The 22,427-nt window shown below is 33.9% G+C and overlaps 1 protein-coding gene across 4 annotated transcripts in view; it reads right to left on the minus strand.

The window, feature by feature from the left end:
• Positions 1-7,409: 7,409 nt before the first annotated feature.
• LOC128678783 (ankyrin repeat and sterile alpha motif domain-containing protein 1B-like) overlaps positions 7,410-22,427 on the minus strand; it is a 93,744-nt gene continuing 78,726 nt past the window's right edge. For 3 of the 4 annotated variants that reach the window (XM_053760581.1, XM_053760582.1, XM_053760578.1), the window contains exons 12-18: positions 19,430-19,686; positions 16,597-16,833; positions 15,825-16,208; positions 11,665-11,943; positions 11,071-11,229; positions 9,863-10,000; positions 7,410-9,480 (exon numbers count right to left, since the gene is read on the minus strand). In XM_053760581.1, the coding sequence (XP_053616556.1) occupies positions 9,142-9,480; positions 9,863-10,000; positions 11,071-11,229; positions 11,665-11,943; positions 15,825-16,208; positions 16,597-16,833; positions 19,430-19,686 (1,793 nt within the window). In that variant the 3' untranslated portion in view covers positions 7,410-9,141. The remainder of the gene's footprint in view (positions 9,481-9,862; positions 10,001-11,070; positions 11,230-11,664; positions 11,944-15,824; positions 16,209-16,596; positions 16,834-19,429; positions 19,687-22,427) is intronic. The other variant, XM_053760580.1, reaches the window with a different exon arrangement.

A 22,427-nucleotide genomic window follows, 5' to 3' on the forward strand; every position in this document is an offset into this window, starting at 1 on the left:
CATTTAATGATTATTTTATTGACGAAACAAAATCTGACAAATTTACTAATAATTATTCAAATACAATAAATAACAATAATTTAAATTCAATATTTTTGACTCCGATTATTCCATCTGACATTTATGAATTAATTAAATCATTAAAAAATACAAAAAGCACTGGTTATGATGACATAGCCACTATGATCGTAAAAGATGTTGCGCATATTATCAGTCCCGTACTATGTAACATTATAAACAATATTATGGAAAAAGGTGTTTTTCCTGACAAACTTAAAATTTCTATAATAAAACCACTGCATAAGAAAAATGATAAGACAAAAATGAATAACTTTAGACCCCTTGCTATGGGATCAATTTTCTCTAAAATAATAGAAAAGGTCATACACAGAAAACTATATAATTTTTTGGAATCACATAATATACTTTCACCCCAACAGTATGGTTTCAGAGAAAAAAAGTCAATTAACATGGCCATTTATGACTTTTTATATAGAGTTATGGCACAGGTTGATAATAGAAAACCGAGTGTTGGTCTATTTATGGATATGTCGAAGGCATTTGATCGTGTTGTGCATGAAATTCTATTGCACAAACTGTGCACTTACGGTATCCGTGGCAACGCGCTCAAACTGATGGAGTCATATCTAAAGGACCGACAGCAGATAACTCAAATTGATAAGATTTGTGACAAATCCAAAACAGAACTTAGTTACTACTCACAAGCTAGAAAAGTTACATGTGGCATACCGCAGGGGAGTGTATTAGGTCCACTATTATTTTTAGTATATATTAATGATTTACCTTCAGTAACAGAACATCATGTTACACTTTTTGCTGACGATAGTACCATTTTATTAACAGGGACTGAATCCCATAACATGGAGACTGAAATTATAAAAACATTGACATTAATAACAGAATGGCTAAATAATAATAAATTGAAAATTAACATTGAAAAGACGAAACTAATAAATTTTAAACAAAGACATAATGAAAATTCCAAACTTGACATTACATTCTTGGACCAAACTATTACCGAAACAGAGGTCAATAAATTTTTAGGTTTATATATTGACAATAAACTAAAATGGAAGACGCATCTAGATTACTTACGCAAACGGTTAAATCAATACTCATATGCACTCTCAAGACTACAAAAAATTGTAAATATAAATACTGTTCTAACTGCATATCATGCGTATGTAGTGTCATCATTAAAATATGGAGTCATATTTTGGGGGAACTCAACTGACAAAGAAATGATATTAAAAGCCCAGAAACGTTGCATTAGATCTATTTTCTATTTAAAACCAACTGACTCATGTGTACCATATTTTAAAAAGCATAAGTTGCTTACCCTGCCCTGCATATATATTTTCGAATGTGCTCTTTTTGTACACACAAACAAACATTTGTTTTCACATCACACCAGCGCGCGTCATTGTACCAAAGTTATTCAATATGCATGTAAAACAAAACTAATGAGCAATAGTGTATTTGGCAAAGCCCCTTTAATATATAATAAATTGCCGAAATCGCTACAATTGACCATAGATGTGGGTAGTTTCAAAAGAAGCCTCCACGATTTGTTAGTTCAGAAATGTTATTATAATCTTAATCATTTTATGAGTGACAAATTGTAATCTTTATTAATTTAATTAGCTATTATATATTTAATTATTCTGACTGACATTTCTATGATTTAATTTTGATTTAATTTTATTTTAAATAATGTTTTCTAGATTTAATAGGTACTAATATTGACAAGATTATGTACGCCTGCCAGGCAGAAAACAGAGTTCTGTTATATTAACATTTTTATCGAGCCATTGTACCTGTTTTCACGAATAAATGAATTTTGATTTGATTTGATTTGATTTAGAAGTGAGTAAAATGCCATTATTTTAATAATGGCATTTTACTCATTGTTCGCATTGAGTTCGCATAAATTAATTAATTTGTCAAACATAAATTTCGTATCATTTGCAATTTTAAATTCAAATGCGAGTAAAATTGGACTTTGTATAATTTATTGCCAACTCTAAGTGGGTAACACAATTTCCGAGGTATAAAGTCAAAGAGCCCCACCTGCCGCCCCTCGCCCCTTCACTCCCCTCGCCGTGTGTCGCAATAAACTTAATTACAGTAATACTCGGGAATACGTGTCTCTTAGGGCGCCGTAGTTAGCCATTTTCGGCGTAATATAGGTAAATACAGAAAATAGAGTCTTGAAAGGTATTTTAGACTTTTAATAATTATATTCATAAGTGTACATAAGTAGGTAATGAAAAACTGACGATTTCCTAAATAGGCGTTGTATAAACCTCTCGATAGTTAGTCGTTTTGCTACATAGGCGATTAGCTAGCTAGGCAGATTGCTCATTAGACGTTTTGCTTTGTTTGAAGTCGTTTTGCTACATAGGCGATTAGCTAGCCAGGCAGATTGCTCATTAGACGTTTTGCTTTGTTTGACGTTTTGCTTTGTTTGAAGTTTTGCTATTTAGACTTTCTGATCGGGAGGGATAATTCTTTTTTAAAAAAATGGAAAAAAATAATGTCAAATATTTTTTTAAAGTTACCTACTGATAATAATAATGACCATGCAAGCTATGAACATAGAGAAATGTTACGTTAAAACATTTTGCTACTCTTCAGTCTAAATTTATAGACCCGGGTAAATTTATTAGGTACGGTCGAAATATTATCTTTTTATTTTTAGCAAAATTTAAAATTTTCCATAATTAAAGGTATACTTACTAGTTTACGGTCAATCGACCAATCAATGGAAAAATTCACTTCAGATAGTTAAATAAAAATGCAGAAATCGAGATGAAAATAAAATGCACACAGCTGGTATGCACCTCAGAAACCTATTTCCAGCAATTACGATACCGGCTGCACCTGATCGATGCTGATGAGAAATTTGCACCCGACCACACGGAAATATGATCGTCGGTGGATGGCAAATTGCAATTTTCTGGGTTAATGTGCTAGGTTCTGGTACACATATATCTAATAATAAGGTTTGGGTAGACATTTTATACAAAGTTTTAAGTTAATATCAACATTTCTAAAACTTGGGTGGTTTCCGTGTTGTACAGTGGATGCGACTAAAGACTACATACCTATTTACTTTTTAGAAGTTCACTAGGTACACTTTATTGAAACCTAAAACCGTCTTCAACTGACGACAGGTGAAAATTTTCAATTTTTCCATAATAATATAGTCTTGTGCCTATAAATAATATAAATATTATTTCATAATTTAAATATACAAATGTGATAATTTATAAATGTGTAATGTGACATCTTACCACAGCCAGGATGACTTAACTTAATCAAAAGTATCTTAATTTTTAAGTAAGCAGTTGCTTTAGTATGGCATAAATAAGTTCAAATACCTAAATGCCCGAAAACAGGACATGACTTAGGTAAAATGCTATTGGCCATTTTATTTTTACATCCCTGAAGCACAAGATTAGTTATTTATCTCCAAACTTGTCTGAAAACACAGCATCTACAGAAATAAAGCTCGCCGAAACAGTTTGCCGAGCTTTGGCGTATTCGGTACATGCATAGATAAAAGAAATACTATGAAATGTTTATTATGTATGTTTCACCAAACTGCTATAATATGCTGACGCGAATAAATAAACATTGATTTTGGCGATAAAAATATCGCCAAAATCAATGTTTATTCGGTCCGTTTATAAAATAAACGGTCTTCGGCTATCGCCTATAAAAATAGGCGAACCGTGAGAAGTAGTAAAGAAAAAATATCTAAGAAAGCGAACTTAAATGTTAACCGGTGTAAGTAATACTCAGCTGGCAGAGAATTTGAAGGTTTTCTTCTATACATCACTGGTTTGAGCCACGGCAACGTCCATCGTTCACGACTAATCGTCCGTTTAGAGCTGCGATTAACAAATGACGCTTAAACGCAACCTTTTTTCGGAACGCCTAATGGTGCTTAAACAATTAACCGGTTTTTATCCGGATATTTATCGCCGGATAAATTTTGTTGGCTTGTAAATGAATTATTGTTTTGTTTGAATAATTTGCGAGTTCCTTTTTGCCGTGTTCCATTCATTTGTAAATCAAAAAACTTTTTGACATTTTTTCGTCTAACACACCCTCACAATAAGTCCTCACATAGCATACCGTTTTCTGCCATTGCCTGAACTAAAATTTCCATTAATTTTATTTATTTTTAAGGCGAAACGAATTGAGAGCAAGAGAATGGATGTTCGTTATTGCTTGTGTTTCATCTGCAGGAGTAGGTATTCTATGTACCTACTTTAGAAGATATTTCTACTTTTCATTCAATCGATTTATTGTGAATTTAAGTTTTTAATAATATTTATTCAGTGATTCTGACTGATTGTAAGTATTCAAGTATACCTACACACATGGAATTGGTAGGTACTCCGTACAACGTAAGAACCTACTAATTCCATGCCTACACATTATAATGATAAAAAAAATATGACGGATGTCCGCATGCTTGTAGGCACTCTTTTAAGCAAAATCGAATACTGAGACGGAATATGATATTTGTTACACGGGTAATAGCATATATATTACAATAGTTATGGGAGTAATGCTCCGTGGCGCAGCCCATAATTCCCAAACAAATAACGAAATAGTGTTAACTCTCGAAATTAAAATACCAATAGTATTGATAGTTATCGATACTTGTGCATTCTATCGATAATATCGACAGGCCTATTTCGATTAAAACTACCTAAATACACTGAAACTGTCGACATTTCGGCATAGCTAACTCGAAACGGTGTTCTTTGAACTTCTTGTAAGTATGGCGCCATTATTTATATATTTTAGTCACTTTTCATCTTAAAAGTAAAAAGAAATAAAATACTATCTTTCATTTAATCTTAAAATAAGTTAATTACCACATTACCAGTGTTCTTTAATAAGTACTTACTTAAAAGAAATATGAAGATCAATACTTAGTTTAATTTTTTTCAGATAAAAGTAGGTAGGTACCTACATTATTAGATTGGTCGTTTATTTCATTCCACAAAGAGTTCATTAGAGGTAAATTTCCAACAGATTCATGTCCGTCTGTCCATTGTACGCCACACCCACTTTATAACGAAACTATTTTAACTACAAGATTGTTAGTAAGCAGATATTCTGTGAACACTACATTACGATTACACTACACTACGATTGTTCACTAAGCGACAAATCTAATATATATATGGATATCAAAGAAATATATATATATATATATATATATATATATATATATATATATATATATATATATATATATATATATGGATATCAAAGAAAACTTTCAACAAATTTCTAAGTACTTATCTTTTTACTAAGTATTACCTATAGGTAATATTAAAAACTTGTTAGTGATTCCCAGTGGGACGTCCCAGAAATCGCTGGAGTGACGCTGTGAAGGCTGATCTGCACGAGCTGGGAGCGGTCAATTGTCAGACCTCCGTGCAGAGCAGAAGATTATGTAGTCGTTATAGTGATTCTATACAGTCGCCATAAAAATGTTTTTGAGATGCTTGAGAGAAAATAGTTTTTCAAAGTATTTTTTGCTTGCTACTGCCATACTCTTTATCATACTGTGCTACTATGATGGCCGACTTGCACATCCACTGCTTTGTGTACTGGGCGTTAAATAATGAATAAATAAACCAGATACCTCTCACAAATTTATTGAATTTTGAATATAATATCAGTAGTTAACTATGTAGTTATTTACAATAACATTCGGGTTTAAAACTAGATAGGTATAATATATAATTCTAATATTACATAAACAATACACAACCAAATATCTCTTATAAATACATATATAAGAAATAGCGGAGAACAAATATAGGTAGATAGATGTTTGGTGAACGTAGAAATTGTAACAATTAAAAATTATTGTATAATTATACAAATTTTCGTAACAGCGCGGCAGTGATTTAATATTATTGTTGTTATGCATAATAAAGTATCAATATTTATATTATTTGCTATTATAATAATACAGTATAATATTTTTTATAGCCATGGGATTTTTCTAAGTCTATTATACTATTATTATGTTTATGCTAACATTATCTTTGGTATACATATTAGCTGTTATACTCAGATAAGTATAAGTATGATAAAAATCCCCACTATTCCATTTTTTTGTACCAATCACACACATATATTTATTTATTTATTTTAAAGACAAAGTTAGGCTTATAGTTACTTTGCCATGATAAAAAGAAGTGAATACGACTCACATTTAGTGAATTTTTTTGAAAGCCTTATTACCTTTTACCGATTTTTTTTTATAAAAAAGTAACCTTAAATATGTTGCAATACTATAATTTTTAATCAATAATCATATCGAAAAAATATCGACTTGTGTAGAAGAAAATTTAAAATTTTTTTCTTTAAAAATAAGTGTACCTAATTGATAATGATCAATAATGTATTGAGCTGCTTACAGAGGAACAAACATATCTGGCCCATTGAGGGCGTCGCTGCTGTTGAATAAATTTATCAAAAAAATACTTTTCAAAGATTGCGATTTCAGTCACAGAGGTCCAGTATCATAGTAACTTTTTACTATAGTAACCGTTTACTTTTTTCTTTCATATCGAGTATTTTATCTGGAGGTTCTGCTCAACAATTCGTGTTATATCCGATTTGTATTGAGTAAACTTCAACCCAATTAACCATTATTAGAATTAATGAAATGAGAGTTATTAATTAAGTAATGTAAACTGTGCCGATTAAATCTCGTACAAAAAATTTACGCTATATCAGACTGGTGAACTAATACGTATCAAATCTACCCGCAACTAATTCGCGTGAAATTGTCCGATCGACAGGACGGCTATATATTAGTACCATTATATTACGTCATAATATTAACATAATTAATAATAACCAACTAATTTGGTGTTTTTTATGAGCATTTTAAGATGGAAAGTTGGGGTATTTTGTTGGCGAATTCATGTAATTTAATTTGGCACATAACAACTATTGTTTGGTTGCTTATCCATCAGCTGCCTGATGTTCACACGATCGAATTTTATTTCATCAGTTTTCTCCATCTTTTTATAAGGTTTTAAGCAAATAAGATGCGTTCAATTGAACTTTTTCCGTTGTGATTTTTTGTGACTACAGAAACTGTGTTACAGAAACAAAATAACGGGAAAGTTCATGAAATAAATTTCAATTGCGTGAGAATCGGCCCTCAGTTATTTAAAAATCTAATTCAATCGATCATATTATATATACTTACGTACTAATATCGTATATAATACATACTTAATTTTATCAACAATAACATTCATAAAAAGCTTTGCTACATATACATATATTTAAACATCAAATATATAAATGTAGATCGTAAATAAAAGAAACAGAAATCGTTTTAAATAGTTTACTTTTTTCATATCACATAAGAATACACAAAATCTCAATAATAAATCAGACTTTAGCAACTTCATACAAACAATAAGGCCAGCTATTTTAATTATGTCCAAATGAACAATGTAACATCAAAAACTGTTGTAATTTTGAGCAAACAGTTGCATTAATTGAACAGAATGTCAAACATTAATTTTTTTGTCATCTTGAGACATGATTTATTGTACGCAAACAATTAATTTTAACTTCTTCATAATGTAAACTACGAGCAAAATTAACTTAGGAAGCTCACCAAGTATAATATTATTGTGACAACCATTTTCAAGTATACCTCTACCTTTTCAGTACCTATGGCAATGTCGATAAATATTTTTACAAGCAAAATGGCGCTAAACGCTAGCGAGATTTAAACCTTATGGACACTGCCATACAGATCGGAAAACTTCAAATTTAGTTTGATAGGATGCGTTCTTCATTACATGAGAAACATTTGCAAAAAGAGGTTCCTTTTTTGTCGATTTATAGTGAAAATTTCGCATCGTCATTTTGATATGTTTTATGTACTATATGTTATATTAGGCGTATTCGTGTCTCGACATATATGTGCTAGTTCGACAACCCATCAATATATTCCTCTATATTCACTTAAAGTTTAATCTATTTACAATTTACCTACCATTGATTGACACCGAATAAATGGTAACGAATTTTAAGTCTACTCCCGAGATTATAATACTTTAGGCCTAATTGAATATCATTAATCCAAAACGCGCAAATGTAAAGCTATACTTTTTGATACCCCACTATTGGTAAACAATTATTACGGTATATTTTTAAATATCCAAGTTAGGTTTTCTTTATATAATAGTAAAAGTATTTTTAAAATTTAAAATAGAAAACCAGAATCCATTAGGTCGATACTAAAAACAAACCATAAAAAAACTCATGAATAAGTCACTGTGAGGCATTTAGGTACTATATCCAGGTATCCTATATTCAGTAACATTTTCACATATAGGTACTATATATGTAATTACTATATGTGTAATCATAGAATTCGGCGCAATCCTTAGACAACAAATACAGCTGCATGTATAGAGATCAGTGTTAATATGTGCAGAAAATTCTAGAATGAAAAAAAGCATCTAGATTTTTGTTTAATTTTTTTTCTTTTTTAAAAAGTTACATCTTCTTTCAGTTTTTTTTATTCTAGTTTATCCAATAATAACATTTTAGAATAACACTTGAGTAACGCTAAAAGAAACAAAAATATACAATTAATAGAAACTACTATAAATATAATAACAGCCCCTAATATTTTACTATTGGATAGTAAAATTGATCATTTATCTAATATGGTACATTAGTTAAATAAATTAGGTTACGGTTCACAAAAGCAGAGTCAAAATCGAAATACACGAGTTAATATGCAAGAATATCATAATATTACAGAACAGTAATAATTTTGGTATTATACTGGTCTGTTTGAATATCCATATAATATTTACCTACATCGATAACATCGACTTTAACTTCGAGAATTGTCCAAAATCTACGATGTAACGAGATTGGGAGATAACAATATCCTTTACAAAGGAAGACAATTTATAAAATTCAATCAGATTCATAAACATCAATCATCAACATTAAACTTTTATTATTCCCAAATGCTACGATAATATGGTGTATTATGTTTTAGTCTGTTTTTTTTAGGAAATATTACCTTATCTTTCACAATTCTTCGGTGGAAGCTATAGGTGCTTTTAACAGAGGTGTTCTTGGGCTCTTGGAGCCGTCTGTACTTCTAGCAGCTTGGAAGTCTTCATTAGAAAGTGATGCCGGGATTGGCGCTATTTTGAGTTGGTGGCCGTTTAGTTTGATTTCGGTAATGGAATGTGATCTCCCGTGGTTGATAGGTTTCTCTTTATTGGAAGTGGTCGTGGGGTCGTGAGTAGGGGTCTTCGCTAAGGATTGAGTGACCCTCGTCCGATTAGACTGTTCTCTCAGAGCCATTTGGTATGCCACTTCGAACGCCTCGCCTAAAGTTAAGATAACTTCTGTGGCTTGGTCCTGTAATTAATGAATTGCATAAACATTACAAAATTTAATTTTTGAATAATATTGTGAATATAACTTTTATGTATAAGTCATGTTACAAGAATCGATGAAAAACTGTAGTCAAGAAATTTAACTAAAATACACAAATACGCAATCTTTTAGTTTCTACGATAATCAATTCAGGCGTGTGCAGCCTGTAAAGGTCATTAATACCAAATATAAATAATAAGATAACTTTTAACAAATATTTGAAGTTACAAGGTATCGAACAGAGAAACTGGTGGCATACACAACAGTGGTCTAAGGCGAAGCGTATAAACCAAAACATATCTCGTAGACAGCCGTACTATGATGCCTAAAATCCTTATCTACAAATGAAATAAGTCAATCTCACCATGGTGGCCACCCTGAAGACGTGGCAGTAGTGGCTCTTGGTGGCGTGGTCCTTGGTGATGTACGCGAAGTGTGTGAGATCGTCTGCGTCCTGACATGCGCAGTGGATGTTACGGATCTCGTGCTCGCAGACCAGCTCCTAGGTGACCAACACATATTATGTAAGACTCGAGGTACACAAATATTTATACTTTATAGGGTCTTTATTAAATTTTAAATCATAGTCTTTTAAAGGGCAGTTAATTGTCCAAAAACTTGAATAAACTAGCAATGGACCATAATTATGTACTCTTTTTTTAACTAAGTAACTGATCCTATTGCAATTTTTAAGAGAAGAAACGGCGAAGTAAATTATTGTAAAATCAACAATACATTTAAAATAAAGAAGATACTAAAATAAAATAAAAATTACTTTCAATTTGAAACAAAAAACAAATTTAATCAAAAATCAAAGCGTTGCTTGGTAAGCATAACAGCGAAAAAAAAAACACTAATTATCCTACTTAACTAACCGTGAAGACTTCTAACAAAATTTATTATACAAAGGGGATAAAAAAAAGAAATCCTTTTTTTCTACAAGAAACAAAAGGCAAGATTGGTCAGTGGTCCGATCAAGTGTGAAAAATGTTCCATAATTAAAAGTCAACGGCTGAGTCTGATCTTTTGTCGCTGGTCTTGGTCTGGGCCGGTCCAGTCCGGCCCCCTTTGAGGACAGACAGTGTCCCGTTGTCTGTGCACACTTGGGTGCTCCTCAAAGAAAACAAAGATCGCGGACAAAATACAATTTTGGTAAATATTGTTACAGTGTGACTAATGGCTGGACCTTTCTCAGTTTGGTAATATTTTGTTTGTTATTACAGTTACTTTTCCACCAGTCCTTTATATTTTTTTGATTTAAAATCTTATGTAGTAGCAATGAAGTCGTTGCTCGATAGATTTCATTCATTTAAAGCCGGCGTCAGTAGGATGCATTATTTTACGACATCAAACGTTGCCGCATTAACGTATATCAAGTGATCAATCTATTTGGAAATAGAATAAAGCAAGAAGAATATATAGGTACATTCTTTATTTTCATCTTTTCTCTCACGGGTATCTACAAGAAATTTCTTTTGAAGTAAGCAGTACTTTTGTTCTTTTCCATTCACTGTCTCTCTCTTTTTGTATCTCTCTGTACATAAACCGTTGAATAAATATAAGTAATCTTACCCTGGTGATCGTGTTCAGGAACTTGACGCCTCGATAGCTGATGGACAGGATGATATCAGGCGAGTCCCTGGGTTCTTTGGTGGATTTCTTCAGCTTCTGTATGGACTTCTTGGTGGACTCCGTACCTCGGAGCTCTTTCACCACAGTTGAGCCTAGGTACTATTAGGAAAATAATTACTTGTAAGAAAATATTGTCACTTCATTAAGTTTGGCTGTAGTGAAATTATCAACAGAAAATGTAGCTAAGATATTTTTTAACCCTTACACGGACCCTAACCCAAGAAGTGCTGGCTTGATGTCGTTAAGGACGACATGCGTGCCAGTGGTCTGACAATTTTATATATATCGATGATTGTGCAAGGTGGATATAAAAAAGTAGAACATTGGGTTCCGACACCTAACTTGGGAAGAAACAGGGAAAACGCTCAGGTGACAGAGAAAGAACGAAGTTTGAAGACACTAAACGAGACAAAAGAAATAAAATTCTTATCACGCCTATTAGAATTCACCACAAAGAGTGAAGCTCCGCTCATAAATACGATTACCTCAAATATGTATAGCCAATGTATCTAAAAAACTCAAAAAACTACTTACATTCGCTACATAGGTCACAGCACCAGTTACAAGAACAAACGGTTGGTGTTTCCATTGGGTCTTCAATGCTCCTGGCACGCCCACGAGCAGCTCCGAGGGTGCCCTGATCTCCAGGTCCGAAGGTCTCGGCGGCTGAGGAGCAGGCCTGTTCTTCTTGCTACGTTTCAGGGTCTCACCACCAGGCGGCGCTAACGTAGGCACAACTGGTGGCGGTACCGCCTTCAGATTTTCAGGTAGCTTTTCTTTGATTTCCTCTTTCAGCTGTTGTATGTTGTTCTTCTGTAACAAAAATATAAATAAGTAACAAAACATTATTTAATTTAACAAAGGTAATGGATAACCTACAAATGGAGTCGCTGCCATTGCATATACTTGGCACTTGGCACACATTGAACGATAGACTATAACAGAATTATTCTCACGGCTTCACCTAAGTAAATACTATTACAATAATTCTACTAATGCGAAAGTTTGTGATGATGTATGTGTGTATGTTTGTTACTCTTTCTAGGCGCAGCTGGTTCTACATGAACTATGTACCATACTATTGTTAAAATCTTGAAGTGAATTATTAAGTCATTGTTAAATCATTTCTTCAGAAAGTAGACCATAATAGGCATATTATCACTTCATATGTTATATTATATAGTAAATTCCAAAAAAGATACAAACTATTGGCATTTCGGAACTACCACAGCTAAGAAAAAATGCCGAAAAAAACTCAATTAAACAATTTTCTCCTCACCAACAAAAAATCGCGATTGAATGTACTTTGTGTTTCAATACCTATTCAACAGAACAAAAAACATTCCCAAAGATGTACGTACGTCATTGTGTAATATTATTGTTTTGAACAGAAACCCTCATCACGTGCAACCCTGATGAACCCTAATTAAATCGAAAGTGACAATCGCACTATCACATCAACAGAGCGAATGACACTTCACACTTCACAAGTGCAACATAAAAGCGACACGTCGCAAATAAAAAAAAAGATAGCGTAAAATTTTAATTAATACACTAAATGAAAGGTACAAATTGCCAGTATGAGCCGTCTAATTTGCGGCAGTGACATTAATAAAAAAATAGTATAGCGAGTGCCACATTCAGTTTTGTGAATGGTATCGTGTTCCGACGGAGTGAACTTGAATGGAGGCACCACTGTGGCTATGCATTTGGATTACTATGTGTTTTCGAATTTAAATTTAATATATAAGGTATTATTTATATAAATACTCGATACGTTGCATTCCAATCGAGTAGACTATATGCACGGGGTAAATAAAATGCCATTAAATTACGAAGAAACATAATGTACGACTTTTGTTAAAGTACAGGTTTCTTCTCGTAATTTAATGTATTGTAATTACTACACAATGATCAGATTAGTTAACAAACGCATATGGCACTAGTAGGATTCGAACTCGGTATCTTAAATGCATCGGCATGATCACCATTTAGCTAAAGAGGTCATCAAATTGCCTCAAAAAACAATTTCTACACCAATATCATTTTTTCAATCTCGAAATCGAATACTTCTTGTAGTAAGGTACCGTGGTAAGGCCCAACGTTTCGCATCGAAACCTGCGGCGCGGCGTGAATAGAGCTGGCTGAATACGCGAATTGAGCTCTAATTACCTATACGAGGCCGGCGACGTGTGAAATTAAAAAAAATGTGCACTGCCGTTGCAGACAAGCGCATATGTTAATTAGACTTAGCTCACTTCTATTGAACTTATTGACTACTAGATGTTGCCCGCAGTTCCACCCACGTTAGGCTATGACCTCGGGTCATTGACTATATCTGTTCTCAATTTCATCAAAATCGACCCAGCAGTTTTGCTGTGAAATCTATAAATACTTTTGCATTATAATATTAGTAAATTAATATATCCATATCAAGAAGGTTAAGCTCGGAAAAGCCACACACTAAAATCACTGTACTGTGGCAAAAGATAGGCTACAAAATTTGCAGTGCGCGTGTGATATCCCTGGTGTTGCATGCGTTGATAGGCTGTGGTGACCACTTACCATCAGGTGGGCTACATGCCTGCTTGCCTGCTTGGTAGTATAAAAAAGTTTGGGACACCTAGTTGATTGAAATTGAAATAATTATTTTTTCACCAGACATCAATTAAACACCAATAAACAACACTTTATCTACCCTTCCGTCAACCCCCTGAGGGTTTGGGGTTGGGGGGTTGCCAGGCGACCACACGTGAGATTATCACTAGATGAGCAATCTTGCAGATTAGCAATTTTAATCGCGTTATTTACTAACAGATTAATTTTAAAGGCCCCGTACTTGGTTTTAATAATGTGACGTTCAACTTGTAAGCGGTGGTTCTCAGAGCGTTTCTATTCGACCGGAGGAAGGATTTTTTTCCCAAAATAATAATTCATAAAATTGACATTAATACAGTGTAGATTATTATAAAGTCAGACAGTAAAACTAATTCTGTCTTCGTTAAAATTAGAAATATTTTAATGACAGCCGCAGCGGTCGAAACGCTCGGAGAAACACCCAAAAGTACCTTTGAATCGATTTTTGTTTACTCATAATCTATAATCAGGTATTAAAAAACTAAGAAAAAAAAAACAATAAAAATGTTACCTGTGAGAGTGTGAGTGTAGCAAACCCTACATATAAATTTTATTTACTTTAAACACTTAATAACTTCATAACAACCTATTGCTTACCAATCCACCTGTCCAACTAAGTGATCACGGTCATTTTGATGATATTTTAAGTCCAACAGTGCATTCAAATGCACTTTATAATGTCATATAACAACGCATAGCTTATGCAACTCAATGTGCATTGGACATGCAACGCAGCACAGATGCAGATCAGGTGCATAAAACTTTTATTGTGCATTACGACCATTGAATTAATTTTAAAAAGGATGTCCTACTCACTGACTGTCCATAGCCGTCTGCGCGATCGTAAATATATTCCGACAATCGTTATGTCTTCATTGATTTAAATAATACTAGCAGCTCGCCCCTGCTTCACTCGGACAAATCCATAAAAAATTATACACTTGAAACTTTATCAGAAATCACACTATCCTATTGGTGAAAACTGGAAGAAAATTCGTGCAGAAGTTTTTGAGTTTATCGCGAACCTACAGTCAGACAGACGCGGCCGAGGAATATGTGATATAGGATAAGGCTTACTCTAGTTTTTTTTTCTGTGCCAGATACTAGCTTTGCTATAGTATATTTTCTATGTCATGTAAATGGTGTTAATTCCTTTCTATCATCATTACTTGTATCTAAATCCTTAATAGATTGCTCATCTAACGGTAATCATACGCACGTGTCAGTCTCTCGGCAACGCCCTTGTTGAGGGCGAGGTTCAATCGTTTCACTTCCACCTTAGTACCTTATAAGTGTGATAAGTTCTTCTTCAAATGTTGTACGGATCAGTTACTAAAAGGGAAATCATATAGACGATTTCTTTGACCCTTTACAACAAGCTCAAGTTAAGTAATTATTATTAAATCTTGAAAATTTTAGACCCCACTTCGCTGGTTTAGATGCCTAGAATTTAGATTAGGTATGTCAATTGTCCGAAAATATATTGTGAATATATAATATACTAGTTGTTAGCGGCGAACTTAGTTCTCGCGAAATCTATATTTTTTTACAAATTTGTGAATATTTAAAAAACAACTTAACCTATTTTGTTGCCCCACGAACTTAAAAATTCTATTGACAGATCCTACATATATTTTAAATATCATCAAAATCAGATCAACGGTTCGAAAGTTATCGCGTTACAAACATACATACAAAAAATGTATTTTTGCCCCAAGTTGATTTATTGAGTTTTGTTGAGTTATACCATGAGGGTAACCATGAAACATAAAACACGTGGCACGTACGAGTAATTGCGTTCACTCGTTGTCTCTTTTTTCACACGATGCGTACTCGATATGGGAAAAAGAGACAGCATGTGGACGTTAATGACGTGCTACGTGTCGTGGTAGGCCTTCAGTACTTATGTCTATAGTAGTTTTCGTAGATCACCACCGGTGAAGAAAAACATCGCGAATCGGAAACAACTCTGGAACTGCACTCTGGAAGACTTTAACTAGTAGTAGTAACTGAGCAAATGAGACGAAAAAAGACCATAAATAAGTAAAATTACTCACCAAAGTATTGAGATCAGCACTAATATCTTCCATATTGTTGACGGGTCCATTCTGCTCGCCAGATACCGAAGCCAAGATCCTCTTCCTATGCCCAGCCTTATGGATCTCCAAGACAGCCGTCAGCTCCACTTCCCATATCCTCTTCACCCTATCCATGTCCACGTACAAGTGCTTCCTAAACGTATCACTATATTGCTGTAAATTAATATTCCGTAACCAGTCCTCCACTGACTCATTTTCATTTTTACTTATATTATTATTGTTATGGTTATTGCTTATTTCGGCTATTTTCAGAGGTAACTGTTTCGATGATTCTAGAATCTTTTGTCTCTCGTTTTCTTCTATTCCCATTTCGCGCAGGTCATTGTCATCTAATATGCCATTCTAGAACAAATGATTGTTTGTTTACAATAATTTAAGCAACGTATCTGAAAAAAATGGCTTAATACCTAATTGTCATTTGAATAGAAATTTGCAATTCTAAATCAAAATGTACCATATCACCCTGTAATGTGTACAATTTCGTAAAAAAAACTCCCCTTGAACTATTACTAAATAAATGAATAGACTTATTATGGAAGTATCAGACTAACACTGACACGAAAACCAAAAATTTTCTAAGGTCAGTGGCACCCGTCAATTTTGACGTTAACTTTAACTGCGCTGCCACCGATTAAATGAAACAGCAAACTTTGCGTTGAACTGCGTAAGTTAAAGTTAACAACAAAGTTATCTAGTGCTACGCTCACTACTAAATAATAACGTCACTCACAATAAAATCGATATCGTCAAACCCGCTCTCAACGAACAAGGTTTCGTAATCATGTAGGCCCAAGCCCGCCAGCCAGTGTCCCAGGTTCGAGGCCACGGATGGACTGAGACTAGACTCGGAGCAGCTCAGGCCCAGTCGGGAGGTGAACTCCTGCTCCAACTCCGACACGAACACTGACTCCCGGACTAACTTGCTACCAAACGACGCCATTATTTCTGAGATTTTGGCCCACTCCTCCTGTTGACAAAGCATTGATTTCAATTCAAATTCTTTGTTTACAAACTCTCTCATCGTCATCATCTATTTCCGATGTAAAATGTTAATTGATAGTTTATTTTCAAATCTCTTTTGCCATTGATTCCATCGTGTATTTCGTTTCTACCGATTTTGTCCGCTTATCCACCTGAATAGAGGTGAAATTCCCAATAATATATCTTACTTAGAGCTGAACTGAACAACTTGAAATTGATATTGTGTAGATCTACATATACATTCCCATTCTCGTTTAATTTAAAAGCACTCAACATTACCATTTGTGATATCTAAAAAGCAATTTATTTTCCATATATTTACACTCATTTCATAACAGCTGTGATACGACAGTTTAGCACCTGCCTACCTGCATGCTATTAAAAAAGATGATAGCAAAAAAGAATTCTAAACGTCCAATTTAAGTTGACACTTGAACAGTACAAAAAGGCATAAGATTCGTATGTCAACTTATAGTTGTATGGGGGCGTCTCGCCCGCATATGATATTTTTTTGCAATAACGGCATTGCATGTTATTATAGGACTAGTAGGAGACTGCACAAACAAAACGTTATTCTCATCAAAGTTTGCTAATAAAATTGATTAGCACAATTTGATGTTTATTTTAGTTTTTGAAAAATATCACAATTCCTGTTTTAAAACTAGCAATATTTAAATATTTGTGATAACGTCGACTAGGAATTGTGTGGAGATTTGTCTAATACTGACTTTTGAACATATGTTTTACAATATATTAATAATGTTTATACAATTGAAAACTAAATCAAAAGGCAATATACTAGTTTAAAATAATATTTCGAGCAATAACTGACAGCAATAATTTAATTATGGTCACAAAAAGTTTGCAAACAATAACTTGTAAACATGAAATCATAATGAAGTTGTATAGCATCCTGCTATTGTCTGAGGCTTAGACAGGACAGGATAAGTGACGGTTAAGTTACAATACAAGTAAGCTTATGTTAATGCCATGTTTGTTTCTTTCAATAGGGACAATTGGTCGCTCAGTCGTACTTTATACCGTACCCGTCCAAGTTCAGCGACGCAATGTTGCACGATGCAAATGGTAGCATGTGCGGCAATAATGTAGGCGTAGGTACACATACATACATACACTCTCAATGGAAAGTATGATGCACACTGTCTTATTAGTGTAGATGTAAGCATACGAAGCATATGTGCTCGTGTGAGGTGAGCGAAATAAGACGTCAGGATTTGCGCTATAATCTTGGTATGCTCGAAAACGTGAGTTGAATTGCGGGAATTGCGTGGTGCAGTCGAGTGTCGACACACTAGTCATCTGATAATTAGACGTATCGCGCCGCGTTACTCTACCATGCTGCATTTTTCGTTAACTAAAGACGTCGGTTGACATGTCGGGGCATTGTTAGAGTTCACTGAATGTGAACCTCACAGATTTGTAATTAATTGGTCCAGCGCAAGTACCCATGTCCGATTCACTTCAATAGCAATATTTTAATGGCCAACCATTGATTCTATGGAAATGAAACTATTGCAATGCTATTCAGATCGTGTAATAGTCGCTACGTGATTATGATGAATCAGACAAGATTTTAAAATATATTACGACTTGTGTAACATAAAAGTATAATTTTAAACTCACAAACCAAAGCGTAGGTAAAATGTCGATCGTTTTTCATTTTTCGGGTCAATTTGTTGTATATAGAATGACTAGCCTTTGTTAGACCTGTCATTAACTGTATCGAATCCAACTTTCATCAATCGGCCCAGTAGTTTAGCCGTAAAAGTATAACAGAATTTATAATTCATAATATTGATACTAATATTATAAAATTTACAAAACTTTATCAAAATTACAGTTTTAAAGTTTTAATCCTTTGTTATTTCGTATCAAACAAATGCAGAATGATGCAATGCTAACTGATAAAGATGTTAACCGATAAAACATGCCCTTCGTGACTCATTTTCTTAGAACTAAACGAAGCGTATAAATAGAATAATTTACAGTGAAAAATTAAGTAGAATGTCATCAATAGGTATTAATGTCATATGCATTAGCATCTTCTGAGAAAGAATGTAGTAATTAATTTTATTGGCTATTCGATTTAGTGTGTTGTCTTGTTTATTGAACTAATCATAAAAAATTGCATGTTTATTTTAAATAGGTTAATTCCTGGTATGGGAAAAACAGATATAACACTTTCTTAATAACTATTGATGCACCCCAAAAGAAAAACATACTTCCAAAGAGATCTTTTCATATAATAGAGTAATGAGAAAATGATATTACAAAAAATCTTTATATATTTCCACATATTCCCACCGATGGTATTGTACAATGCAGAAGGCGATACATTTTTCTCTAAAACTAGACAAATGTAAGGCTCTTGATTCTATATTAATAACTACCACAAGAAAAGTAATTATATTCTTAACTTTTATAATGTAATAATAATTAAAATAGTTTTGATCTTTTTGAAGACCATTCTTAAGACGAATGTGGTGAGAACGCCTCCGTTTTTTAACTTGCAAGATATGACCGACACAAACATGGCAGGTCAAATAAAAGGTTATAATTACCTGTTCATCAAATGGGCTGAGAATCGACAGCGACTTATCACCGCTCTGGTTGGAGCTGGTCGTGTTACTGCGCCGCCTGACTTCGTCTTCCATCCCATTGAGGTTCCTGTCCTGTCCATTGCTGAAGCTACCCACGGGGGCCTCAGAGGGGGACGTGTCGTATACCGACTTCAACTTCCGAAGGGTCTTCGGTCTTTCGGCTGGCATCGGCCGGAGACCGATACCGTCGAGAGTGGTCGTTGAGCCCTTGAACAGGCCTGGGGACAATCAGAATACAAAGTTAGACGTATTATCTCACAACCGGCTAGCGATTCAGGGACTGAGGAAGGAACCGGGTAAACATTCACATGATAGAGTCCACGCTACGATAGAAGTGCGAACTGGAATTATATTAACAGAACTTCGCACTCGACATTTAAAGGCAGCTGTAGAATGTGACGCCTTACAAAATCTGACATGATGATTTTTGGGTCAACGTGATTATAAAAAGGCAAAGTTAATATCGGTCAATACTTTTGGTAACTTCTTGACAGTACTTAGTTAAAATTGTGATTTTTTTTAAATATTGTGATATGATGGGAAAATATTTTTTCTAGTGATAGAGAATTTTCTAGTGACAGAGAAGATTACAAGGATCAAGCAGATGATCATAAAATGTTGGATGCCTTAGATACGTGTGAATGTAAGAAAGTATAATCTACGTATTTTATGGCTAATACAGTTATCAAGGCAATAAGTGCTTCGCTCTAACTAGTGTTTGCATATGACCCTCTAGTCTCTGCGTTTTATATTAAACAATTTACCTGATGGCAAATAATAATGGTGATAAAATAACCGGAACGAATATCTAACTATTTTCATCACACCATTTCGCGGCAGTTCCGCATAAAAGAGATAAAATTGAAGTTTGAATGCTAACACAATCTAAAGGTGTCACGAAGACTGTTGTAAAGGCAATTTGAAAACAGTAAAAAAGTGAAAACACCACAGCATCGGTGCCAAGGCGACACTATGGCTGTTAGATTATCAAAACAACCGGTTTGCAAGGCTGGTGTTATCGTGAGTGACGAGTGTGCTACAACTACCAAGTAGAGAATAATATTTTCATATGATGTTAATGCTTCAATTTATAAGTGAATATTCATGGACTTTTTCATATAGCATGTAGACAAACGAGATATCCTACTAATATTACAAATGTTTGTGAGGATGTACGTTTGTTACTACTTCACGCGAAATCTACTGGACGGATTGTTAGGAAATTTGGTACACGGCTAGAATATAACTTGGAATCACATAGTGAACTTTTATCCCGAAATTCCCATGGGAGCGAAGCCCCGGGTTGCAGCTAGTAACCTTATAATTTAAAAATTGAAAAGTTACTAAAGGTCTAATTTCTTTAAATACTTCGACTTCACGTGCAAATGTCCCCGGAATGGACACCAGCAACTTAATAAAAGTCATTGACGCTTTGTCGACTTACAAGAAAATATTCTTGCTTACACCAATGTCAAAGATATTCGCGAAGTTCACTAAGGGTAATAGTTTGCTGAATTCAGTAGAATCAATGAAGTGGGGTAGACATTAAGAAAATTATAACTGCTAAAACTACAACTATATAAGAACAAACCATTTAGGATTGCAGTCTTTCAGCTAACGGACGATGATGTAAGCGACGAAGTGATGGAACAATAAGGCTTTGATCTTGATAATTCCTGGAACTATGTAGTTCTTGATCATTGTTATGTGTCATTACTATTAAGGGAAAGTGTTAAAAAGTTATCGGCTCCAACGAATAATTTACTTAGTTCACTTGAGAGTAGTGCTAAATGATCAATGTTCTTGAGATGAATATCTAGCTTTCTTGCGTAACTGTGGATGCGTCTAAAAGGCAGTCGAACCGATTCTGCTTATTGCATTTGAAAGTGCTGATTTTAATATATATCCAACCTTTATCACCACGCCCCAATAAAGATAGTGTGAAGAGACAGTAGAATCCTGAAAATAGTTGAAATAATTCAAATACTTCGTAAATAATACAAAAATATATCTATTTTTGTGCACACCTTATGGTCATATAATATTTTGATGACCTGTGTGCCAGGTGAGCTTAGCTCAAGATGGAAAATGATCTTTTTAACGTATCTATGCATATCTTGTCCATGGCATCGTAACAGCCAAACGGCTTAGCCGATTTTGATTTAGTTTTTTTTTTATTTAAAAGAGAATTGAATCGGGAGTGTCTTAGCTATGTTTGAAAAATGTGCGTATCTATAGCCGTTTGGATATCGTCCACTGTAGCAAAATTTTAAATTTAGTTTTTATCCATAATGAGCTACTTAGTATCTCACAACCCATGGCATACCTTGGGGCTGACTGAATTGACCATATAAAATTATTGAACTAATAAAATTTCAACTTTAACCATTTGAGTCTATACCGTTTGTCATTCAATCACGTAAAATCCAATAGCTAATGAAGTTCTGAAATAGCTTGTGTTTCCCGGTAAACAATTTCCTGATTCCATTGTATTGAACAATCCGGAACACGATTGATTCAGACGATTTGAGAGCTATAAACATTGTGGTCGTTGAACTTGTGTCTGTCCACGAATTGATTATATCATGTGGTACTAAAGAAAAGAGAAGAAATAAATTTGAAATGATCAGGCAGCTAGTTTGGGTATATATGAATTTGAAAAAAGGTTTTAATAAGAAGAAAATTTATTTTCTTGTTATTAAAACCTTTCTTCTTTCGTTTCCATATTCTAGCTCGACATAACCATATACATATATGTATATGGTTATGTTGAGCTCAACATATGGAAACGAAAGAAGATCTCATTCAAACCTTTCATTATCATTATAGTGAGGAATAATGGATCTTAAAACAAACATGGTCAAGACCCAGTAACGCGTGAAACAAAAACAGGATACACAACAGACGCAGGGTATTTTAGGAGAAACCAGCCTAATTGCAGAGAACATGATGCAACGCA

The sequence above is a fragment of the Plodia interpunctella genome, chromosome 20, assembly GCF_027563975.2.
Source record: "Plodia interpunctella isolate USDA-ARS_2022_Savannah chromosome 20, ilPloInte3.2, whole genome shotgun sequence".
Classification (NCBI taxonomy): Eukaryota; Metazoa; Arthropoda; class Insecta; order Lepidoptera; family Pyralidae; genus Plodia; species Plodia interpunctella.